The sequence below is a fragment of the Aristolochia californica genome, unplaced genomic scaffold, assembly GCF_029961685.1.
Source record: "Aristolochia californica isolate CCGP_79_NKW_82.1479 unplaced genomic scaffold, dmAriCali1.0.hap1 SCAF_11, whole genome shotgun sequence".
In the NCBI taxonomy this organism is placed as follows: domain Eukaryota; kingdom Viridiplantae; phylum Streptophyta; class Magnoliopsida; order Piperales; family Aristolochiaceae; genus Aristolochia; species Aristolochia californica.
The window spans coordinates 33,504,687-33,515,467 of NW_027181782.1; the positions used below are offsets into that span (position 1 = coordinate 33,504,687).

A 10,781-nucleotide genomic window follows, 5' to 3' on the forward strand; every position below is an offset into this window, starting at 1 on the left:
TTAGTATTCTAGAAACACATCCTTCAGTCTTTACTCGACTTGTTGATTTCTAGGGTGCAAGCGGTTTTCGATCTCGAAACAATAAAATATTTATAACATAGGATATCATCTTCATCCCTCGTATCCTTATTATTTTTAGAATAAGATCGTAAAATAAAATTAATATTATATTTTCTGATTCATTTATTTTTTTAGTTGAAGCTATAAATGAATCTCTTATTTGACTTCTTTCCTCTATGAGCCCCAACTGGAGAAGAGTTACTATAAAATTTTCGTTAATCTTTTTCCTTCCATACCGAAATCTGCATTCAAAACCCTACGTTCGCTCACATCCCAGTTGACCCCGTTCTCACCCTCCAGAGTCCAGCGTTGTCGTTCGTCAGCTTACAGTTTACCGGTATGTTAAATTTTTAGTTTGTTTTCATTAGAGGCTGAAAGGACGAGGGCAGTGCCTTCCCCTTCTTCTCCGATCTCCGGTACAGAGATCGGAAAGAAAAAAGGGGGCGGGGCCTTCCCCTTCTCCGCACTGCAGCGGTTGCCTCGTGCTAGGAGGTGGGGGGGGGGGAGAGGGAGGCGGCTCTTCCCCTCATTGTATTTTACTGTCCGATCTCTGTTATGAAAGGATGGATCTGGCTTACAGTTTATGTCTGACATTTGCCTCTTTGGTGTGAATTGATTACTGTCTTTGAGTGTTTCAATTTCATGCTTTGAAATGATTTTATTATCATTGAGAAATCATAGTAGAAGTTACTTGCTCTTTTAAATGTACTCTAACAAGTCCTTTGGAGTGTTTACTCTGACAACCACTGTGACATCCATTTATTCAATCTCCAAAAGCAGACATCCACAGTCTGTTCCTATCTCCCTCGAGACTCAAATCCAAGACTAGTAAACTCCTCATTTGGCCAACGAGCAAAATGCTCGTGCGGACTTGTTAGCGTAAGGAATGGTTCAGATTTTGTGCTTGTGTTCTTGTTAGTTATTACTCTCAATTTCAGTTTGCTTGTTTGATGGGATATTGTGTTCTACACTTTGTCATACCATTACCTTATTTTTGAATAATTCATACCCATTTTTTTATTTTGAAGGGCAATTTGATAGCAATAGGCTCAAAAATTAGATATAAACATAAGATGGATCAACTGTATTCATAGTTGGAATGCGATTGTAATGCAATGATGTTGGAAATTGCTATTGCAGTTGACTAATTTTGAGATTATATAGACCTCCATGCTCACGACTGCCACCAATTTCTTGTTTCATCAAAGGTCTTTCAAAAAACAATGGGTACAGAAAAAATTTATGGGTTTTTTAGTAAGTTGACTTATAGATAAAAGATTTACTAGAAAGATGGGATCATGAAGAACATTAAATAATGACAAATTCAAAGTAAGTGAAAAGGAACCAAACCATGGACTTGAACTGGGACCCATGGGCTAGAAACAAATATATCAAAGGAGCGTGGAGTAAAATGTAAGAGTGTCTTAAGTTGCCTTGTTTAGAGGTAGCAATGAGCCAAGTTGAGCTTGAGGTCACACTCGAGGTCAAAAGTCCTCTTCCTTACTCTAGCCCTCAAATCTTTTAATGGGGGTGGGGGAGGTTGATACTTCCTCATTTCCATGAATCTGGGAGGAGCAACACTGCAGAAAGAGGGCAGTGTCTCCCCCCTCTTCTCTTCGTCAAAACTAAAAAATCGAAATAGAGCAAAGGGGGAGTGGGGTGAGACCCTTCCCCTCTATTTGTACTGAGAGGGGTGACTGTGCCCTTATGTAAAAGAAGAAGTGACGAACAAGAGAAAAGGAAAGAGGAAGAAGATCGGAAGATGGAAGAGTATGTCTTTGGCTGAATTGGAGTGTTGCTGCTTAGAACTTACGTTGAACTCCAGAAATGTCAAAAGCAATAAGAGTTCCACAATAGATATGTCTTATTTGAAGTAGACTTTGATAAGAAAAACAAACAAAGATTAGAGACAAAAGAAAAAAAAAACATTGCCATGTACTCATTGATTGTGGCATTCATTGTGGAATTTGACTAGTTACTTTTTTTATAAGCTGGAACAATTTGAAGTTTGAAAAAGCCTTCAATGCCTTCCTCTTGAATATCAATACCTAGGCTCTTAGTTTCTTATATGAAGAAGCCAACTTATTGAGCGACTCACGAGCCCTTGAGTTGAGCAATTGTTCTTGAGCTTGGCTTGTTACCATTCATGAGCTTAGGTAAGTATTGAGCTAAGCTAAGTTGATTCAACACTTAGCTGAGCGCGAATCAACTTGGCATAGTGCCGCCCCTAGACCTTTTATATTTACAAACACCCCAAAATCTACAATCCAAGGAGGTAAGGAGGTACAAGTGAGAAAACTGATACTTCTTGTGCTTAAAGTAGCCATGGGTTAAACACACATAATCTTTATCATCTGGAGAATCTCCAATAATATTTTAAAATAACATGTTTTCCTTTGGAGACTTCAGATAAGGAAGGAGCTCTTGATTTATTTTCTGAACCTGCTACTAGGGGTAGCATGGAGCTGGCTAGCCTGGGCCTGGCTGAAAGTTGGCTCAGGCTCGATTTTTCCCGAGCTTGAGCTGAGCAGTTGAGCTCAACCTCTAAAACAAGCCCGCTAGTTGGATTGACCCAAGCTTGGTGGTTTTTACAAGCTGAGCTCAAGCATGGTTGAGCTCCACTTGAGGACTCGCAAGCAGGCTCGAGAAGTTAACTTTGCTAGTGGATATAGAAACACTTTGCATCTGAAAATTCAACTTTGATTGTTTAGGTCTTTAGATCTTTGGGATCTCCTTCAAGCACCTGAAAAATAACTGTTTAAAGAAGATAAATGTATGAAATAGTTAGCATTTAGGGGTCTTATAGAATCATTCATCATAAGAAATGGAAAGTTGGTCAGGGCAATGGGTAGGTGAACATGATGGACATTTGGTGTAGGTTTTGATGTTGGGTTTGTGTATATCTATCTAATAAGATCAGTAAGTACTGCTCATTAAGCAGTCTTACGTGTGATGCAGATATCTCAAATCAGTGCTACAAATCTTAGTTGCATTTGTAGAATCACCAATCAAAAAAGACTGCAGAGGCTGCATCCATGCCTGAGAGAACTGAACCTTAAAGAGGACTTCTTAATAGATTTCAGTTAAGAAAGATTGCTTTTTGTTTTTTCTTCGGGATGGATGCAAACTGCCCAAGAACTCTAGAAATGACAAGTTTGACCCATAATGATATCATGACCTTTGGGTAATGGGATTATAAAGAATCTTCTGATCGGTGACAAAAATTAGAACATTTATGACATAATTTTACAAGGCCATTAATTTATAATAGTGAATGGGCAGTACTTGTTGAAAAGGACTACCGAGGTCTATACTGTATCATGGGTTCAGGCTTTGACGAAAGTGCTTGTAGAAGGACGTGCATGAAGTAAGTTTTATCTATTCTTAAATTTAAAAACTTGTTCATCTATTAGGAGTCTTTGTTTTTGTCTCCATTTTTAACAAAAAAGAATTTTCTAATGTGGTTTCTAGGGTCTGCAAATATAAGCAAATGACATTGATTTGGGATCTCGTTGTTCCTGTTTGATCTAACATTTAGGAATCTGCTGTTATCATTTTTATTTTTTTTTGAATGTTAAATTCTGTACCTGGTGAGACTTGAACCCAAGACCTAGCACTAGAAACACTTCCCCGCCAATACCCCAACCCCGCCTCATAAAATTTTTACATGAAAACACTTGTGTTGCCCTAATTTTTTCTGAATTTTTTTAGTTTTCAAATAGTAATAAGGAAGAATAATTGGAGAGTAGGGAGCGGAGAGTTCTCAGCCGACTGCACTATTGGGATGGAACATCCAATGATTACATTTTTGGCTAGATACATTCTCTTTTGCCAGGAAGTCAGAGAGAGTTATCAGGGCTTATAAGTATGATTATTAGATGTATGTAATTTTCATAAAAAAATTATTTGAAACATCTAACCAGCACATTTTTGCTGAAGCCAACCAATGTCTAACACTGAGTCATCTTCAATCACCATTGGAGCTGAAACTTTGAGAATGGAGTCTTATGCCTAGAAGAAGATGATGCGTGAATTGTTGAGAGAATGAAGGCTTCCCTGCTGAAATCCTAAAGGGCGAAAATGGGGAATAGGAAAAAGTTGAGAAGGCTGCTAGAATTCTTCTCTCTAATTAGTAGATCCCCTGATTACGACCCAAAATATATACTTAAAACAAAACACCTCCAAAGAGATCAATTGGTCATAACTAATGACAGGTGTAATGTCCTTAACCCTTAGTTATTAAAACAACAGAAAATCAGAGAAAATAAAGTCCCCTGAATAACTTGGGCTTGAGCTCCATTCCTTCTTCTTATCTGGGTTGGATGTGTCATGCATAACAAAGGGAGGCAAGGAGACAGGGTTTGGGGATGAGGCAAGGACAGTTTTAGAAATTTGGCCTCTCAGGGTTTTTTGCATGGATGGCATCACAGGGCAGGTTTGTGGGTGGGGTCGAGTTTCTTCAAATCTGACCCTGAGAGAACCGTTGCCATCCCGAGTTGGTGGGGGCTAGCAAAGGGGGGGGGGGGGGGGGAGTCTTGGCTCTTATAATTAAGAAAGAGTAGCCAATTTCTGCTTACTTTGTGAGCTCAGGAATGGGGGAAGATAGTTGTTTGCTTCTGCCCAGCATGAATTGATCGAACAATGGATGCATACTGGTCCTCTAATGCACAATTATAAATTAAGTTTCTTTGCTATAAACCTGAAATTTGAACTGTACTCTCCACAAAACCTAGATATGATTGGTTTCCCTCTTTTATTCCATCATTTTTTACTCTTTTTGATTGTTTTTTGTTTTTGTTTTGATCACTGCAGATGATTGACGATCAAGATTTGGGATTCTTCGCCAACTTTCTCGGCATTTTCATATTCATTCTGGTGATTGGTTACCATTATGTGATGGCTGATCCCAAGTATGAAGGAAACTGAATATCATGTGAGCAGCTTTTTATAATGAACTAGGCTCTTCATAATAATGATACCTGGCAGAACTGAGTTATAGTTCATTATCTTAGAAATTTCAAATTATAATGGATACAGATTTGATTTAATATTGACATAAGTAGGGACCCTACTTATAGCGGTTTCTAAGCTCCCTTGACCCCGGGCTCTACCTGGATTCCTATGGTCTAAAAGGTCAAGAATGATCATGCGGATAAATTTGTTCTAGTATGTCTAGCCAATATCACTTTTGACTTCTAAGCAATAAGAATCACAAGAGACCCTATCTCCATCATGAGTCTTATAAGTGAAGTTGCAAAGGATTCAAATCAACAATGCAATGTTCGACACAATGTCTTGTCTATAAGACCTTCGTATTTAAATCTTAAAGTCGAAACAAAAGTCGTGTTTCGAACAAAAAAAGTGGAGAAAAAAAAAATAGGTTTTTTTATCGTAGAAAATAAGAGAAAATAGAAGAGAAATATAATTTTTTTTGTTCGGATGGAAAATGAAAAAAAATTAATATTTAAAAAATAAAATATGAAGATTGTAATATTAAATAGTCATATTTTTGTATAAAGTATGTTTATGTCTGGTTTTAGAGAACCCGAATGGGTCCCAATGAGCTTTTGATTTCTACTCTGGTGCCATGTAGTTGTAACAGATTTATGCCAAGCCAACCTTTTGCTTTGCTGTCACGAATGCATTTAAAAATATTTAGCTGGCCTTCTGTCACGAAAACAAAGAAAACAGAAGGCTTTGCCTGACGTCGATTTACCAAGATTAGTAGCATGCATGGTGTCACCCCGCCGAGTTCTTTCCAAGAAAACAAATTTCCTCGTACCCATCGTCCTTCTCGGATTTTAAAAATTCCTTCCTCCTTTTATGGCTGGCTGTTGTTTTTCCCAAGCCTCCTTCCAATGAAAGCGACCCCATACGTTCTCCCACTTTTGCTCCTCTTCACTCTCCTGCTATTCAATTTCAGGGGACAATTACAACTTCAAGCCCTCTCCAGGTTTGGATTTCCTTCAGCAGCTTCGTTTGGGGCGGGAGATTCCCCTGCAAACGCTTGTGATTACTCCAATGGAAAATGGATTAGGGACGAAACATTTCATTCCTACAGCGAGAATTGTTCTTTTCTTGATCCTGGCTTCCGATGCCTTCAAAATGGACGTAAAGATGGGGGTTATTCCAATTGGCGTTGGCAGCCCGACTCGTGCGATCTTCCAAGGTAGTTCCGTTTTTCTCTTTTTCTGTGATCTCTTCTTAAGGAGATTAAGGTTGTTCTGATTTATTTTTGTATTTTAATTTGATTCGTGTTTTTTTTTTTTTTTTTGAGATTTAATGCGAGTGAGATGCTAGAAAGAAGCAGGAATGGACGGATTGTATATGCAGGGGACTCCATTGGAAGGAACCAGTGGGAGTCTTTGGTATGCATGCTTGCAGAAGCAGTTGCAGACAAGTCCACCGTCTTCGAAACAGCAGGAAGACCCATAACGAAACACAAGGGTTATCTTTCTATCACATTCCGTGACTACAACCTGACTATCGAATACTACCGCGTTCCCTTCCTGATTAAAGTTGATCGACCCCCGAAGAATTCACCTCCTGGAGTCCGAGGTTCCCTTCGGATCGACAAACTGCATTGGCGATCACAACAGTGGGTCGGAGCAGACGTGTTGGTGTTCAATGCAGGGCACTGGTGGAACCGTGAAAAAACCACGAAAATGTGAGACTTTCAACTTCCTCGAAATCCCCAGTTTGGATTTTCTTTCGTTTCTCGTGTTGGCTGGTAAGAAGGAAGAGTTTGTTTGTTCACTCTGTTACAGGGGTTTGTATTTTCAGGAGGGAGAGGATGTAAACATGAAAATGGCTGTCCAGATGGCATTCTTGAAAGCTTTGGAAACGTGGAAGAATTGGGTTACCAGTAATCTGGAACTCAGGAAAAGCCATATCTTCTTCCGTAGCTACTCCCCAACTCATTTCAGGCAAGTGTATTATAAGTTCAGAGCCCTTCTTGTTAACCACCATCAGTACTGGTAAATCTCCAAGAATAACCTTTCTGCTTCCAGGATCAGTGAAAAAAAATCCGGAAACTATTTCAAGAAATCCCTCTAATGGCATAATCCCTCTTAGTTCATCTGAAGCAACTAAAAGTGGTGCGCTTGCAGGGGAGGAACCTGGGACAATGGAGGGGCCTGTGATTCTTTCACTGCACCAGAAACAAATCACTCAAGACTGGAAGCTGAGCCATGGAACAACCAGTTTCTTTCTCAAGTTATGAAAGAGATGCAGGAAAAAAAAAGAAAGGTCCAGTTCCTCAACATAACGTATCTGACAGAGTTCAGACACGATGGTCATCCTTCGAAATATCGAGAACTAGGCAAAACAGAGGTAATTGAACAGGACTGTAGCCACTGGTGCCTCCCCGGCGTGCCTGATACATGGAACCACCTTCTGTATGCCTACCTTCTGTCAGAAAGTTACAGCACCGACAGACGAGGATACACGATTTACAGAAAGAGAAGGTCTAGATGATTTACAGTTTTCATGTTCTATGATACAAGCCAATTGGGTCATGTCTTGATGAGTAAAATATTTAAAGGTTTAGAAAATACGTTCTTCCCAAATATTTCTATAATCCAAACATGCAATGTCCTGAGGAGACCAGATTTGTGTAAGAAAAAAAATGTAAATCACTTAAATTGTTGACTATGATTCATCTATTTTCTTCGTATTAAATCACAAGTCGATGGGTCCAAATACAAGGGAGGATGTCCACATGTATGGCTCCATGTCAACCATCCTTCATGCAAAAAGAAGACTTTGACTCACAATAAGAATTCTCAATCCTACAAGATCGTCACTTTAATGAGAAGATATCTTATACAAGATTCACTCTTCAGGGAAAACAATCAAGATAGATTAACTCACCAAATCTCTCACTCAAGGAAAGCAATCAAGATCCAAGAGTTTAAGAACCTAAGAGAGAAAGGAAAATCTTAGATTTCAAGTTATTCCATATCTCTAAAACCCAAGAGCAAAGACACCTAGATGTGTCTCAATTCTTTCTTTTTCTTTTTTTAGAACTCAAAAATGTATATAAAGACCATATGTATATCATTCTCCCTATCGATTTCAAAACAACCATCTCCTTGTTCAAAGATTGTTTGAGTTTTCTCGTGGTATCAAAGTTAATGGTTTGATTAAGAAAACTTTCATTCAATCAACATTTAACTAACCTCACTTGTCCCCTTGCATGAGCTTCTTCCTTTGTTCTCCGTTCTCTCCTGCATCATGAATACAAATGTTTCCTCAACCCACTCATCTTCTGCTCCTATGTCAGTTACCTTCATCATTGCCCTTTTTTCAGTCAAGCTTTCATCAAACAACTATGTCCTATGGTGTAGTCAATGGGTTCCAGTGTTGAAATCTCAATGCCTAATGGGATTAATACGTTGACAAATCCTTTGTGCTCCTAATTCCACCAATGACAATATCAACCCCTCCATCATCAATTCATTATTCAAAAAATGGGAACCCAAGGACTAGTTGTCAATTGGCTCAACACCACAATGGCAAAAGAAGCATTTTGCCATATGGTCAGACTAAGAACTACAAGGGTCATGTGACAAAAAAGTGTGAATCTATCTTTGCAATCAATGATTCGTAAGATTCACTTTCTCCATACACTTCAAGTAATGAAGAAGACTAATTATTAGACTCTCAACTACTGTGTCACAAAAATCAAAGGTGTATATGGCACTCTAATTGTCATTCAAAACCTTGTTTCAAAAACAAGACATTTTGGCTTCTCTATGGCTTCAATGCACCCTAAACCCTCTCTCCTATCTTCACAGCAATCTCCTAATGTCAATCATGTATCCCATACACTCTCTCCTTCATTACCTTCCCCACCTTTAGGTCGTCTTAAAATAGTCTTCCTCTTTATCCACCATCTTCTTGTTCTCTTACATCTCCATCCCCATCGCTAGGGGTGGCATCGAGCTGAGCCGAGCCCGAACCTGTTTATGTTCGAGTCGAGCTTGATTTAAATATTTCGAGTCGAGCTTCAAGCCTAACCTCCTCTCGAGCCTAAAATTGTTATCGAGCTCGAGCCCAACGAGTTCGAGCCGAGCTTCGAGCCGAGCTCAAGCCTCAACATATATTTAAAACTTTTCAAAAAATATATGTCGAATAAAATGTATATAAAATTATGCATACATTTTACATAAAATTGGGCATGACCTCTACATAAAATTGGGCATAGCTTATATATATAATATGTGTATAAGATTGAGCATAACCTCTACTTAAAATTGAGCATAATCTATATTTATAATACTTATATAAAATTCGGCATGACCTCTACTTAAAATTGGGCATAATCAATATACATAATACCTGCATAAACACTCCATAAAATTGTCTATACATTCCATAAACGCTTCATGAAATTGTTTATACACTCCATACACTGCATAACATTATAAATAAACTCCATACAATAATCAAACACAACAAAATTAAATAAAATATCACTATCAATTTACAATCACCCAAATAAAAACTATAAATTCTTTAAATAAAATCCTATTACTATTACAGACTTACTAGAAAATTACAAGAAATATTTTAAAATTTTCTTAGGAAAGTTAAATGGACCTCTTATTGCCTTTTCTAAGGAAATAAATAAAAATTAATAATTCATCTAATATATTATTATACTTATCGATAAATTTTTAATCACATAAAATGTCATACACAAAATTGCTATGAAAATTGCCTCATGCTCAAAGTATTATATCATCAACTGTCAAATACTTATTCAAAATTTTTCTATATGGTTTTCTAACCCATCTTGGCAAGAAAATCTTACTTGGAAAATTATATGATTTTTTAAAAAGAATTTATAATTAGAAAAATATTTTGAAAAAATATGATGCACTAATGGTCCCTATCTTTCTATTAAAAATGTGTTTTCAACATTTATTGAAAAAACCACTAATAGTCTCTAGAAACGTATTTCTACTAAAATATCTTTTCAATTTATTTAAGAGCCATGAGGAAAGGACAAAGAGTTTTTTTTCCTTGTTTATGATCTCGCACGTAGGGGTGGCTTTGAATAAATTATATATAAAATTACGCATACATTTTTAAAAAATATAATGATAGGGGAGGTTCAGGATTGAATTTCAATAATGGATTAAAATGCACCAATATTAATATTTTTTACTCCAATTGTTGTCTAGCTTGTTTTGTAATTTTTGAATCTGGCCATAATTTATTATGGCCTCCTTAGTGCCTCTCGATAAAAATTTATATTCTAAGAAAAACTAAAAATATTTTTTCTATGATACATATTCCCAAAAAAACCTTTAAATAAAATCTTATTACTATTAGTGACTTATTAGAAAATTACAGGGAATATTTTAAAATTTTCTTAGGAAAGTTAAATGGACCTTTTATTGTCTCTTCTAAGAAAATAAATAAAAATTAATAATCAATCTAATATATTATTATACTTATCAATAAATTTTTAATTAAATAAAATATCAAACACAAAATTGCAATGAAAATTATTTCATGCTAAAGTATTACAGCATCAACTGTTAAATACTTATTCAAAAATTTTCTATATAGTTTTCTACCCCATCTAGGTACGAAAAATCTTACTTAGAAAATTATATGATTTTTAATAAAAAATTTCAATTAAAAAAATATTTAAAAAAACATGAGACACTAATAGTTTATAGAAAACTATTTCTATAAAATTTATTTTT

At 36.6% G+C, this 10,781-nt stretch overlaps 2 protein-coding genes across 2 annotated transcripts; both read left to right on the forward strand.

The window, feature by feature from the left end:
* Positions 1-229: 229 nt before the first annotated feature.
* LOC137944697 (dolichyl-diphosphooligosaccharide--protein glycosyltransferase subunit 4A-like) lies at positions 230-5,148 on the forward strand. Its single transcript, XM_068790416.1, has 2 exons — positions 230-397; positions 4,873-5,148. The coding sequence occupies exon 2, from the start codon at positions 4,873-4,875 to the stop codon at positions 4,984-4,986; it is 114 nt and encodes a 37-aa protein (XP_068646517.1). The 5' UTR covers positions 230-397; the 3' UTR covers positions 4,987-5,148.
* Positions 5,149-5,918: 770 nt separating this feature from the next.
* Positions 5,919-7,655, forward strand: LOC137943816 (protein trichome birefringence-like 8). The gene is made up of 4 exons (XM_068789249.1): positions 5,919-6,229; positions 6,338-6,727; positions 6,828-6,986; positions 7,170-7,655. Exons 1-4 carry the CDS (start codon positions 5,919-5,921, stop codon positions 7,534-7,536), a joined length of 1,227 nt encoding a protein of 408 aa, XP_068645350.1. The 3' UTR covers positions 7,537-7,655.
* The last annotated feature ends 3,126 nt before the right edge of the window (positions 7,656-10,781 follow it).

Excerpts from the sequence above, each read along its gene's own strand:
- LOC137943816 (XM_068789249.1), top strand. The coding sequence starts at position 5,919 with ATGAAAGCGACCCCATACGTTCTCCCACTTTTGCTCCTCTTCACTCTC. Across the intron at positions 6,728-6,827 it reads CGTGAAAAAACCACGAAAAT|GGGTTTGTATTTTCAGGAGG; the intron begins GTGAGACTTTCA and ends ACTCTGTTACAG. Across the intron at positions 6,987-7,169 it reads TACTCCCCAACTCATTTCAG|GGGAGGAACCTGGGACAATG; the intron begins GCAAGTGTATTA and ends GTGCGCTTGCAG.
- LOC137944697 (XM_068790416.1), top strand. The coding sequence starts at position 4,873 with ATGATTGACGATCAAGATTTGGGATTCTTCGCCAACTTTCTCGGCATT.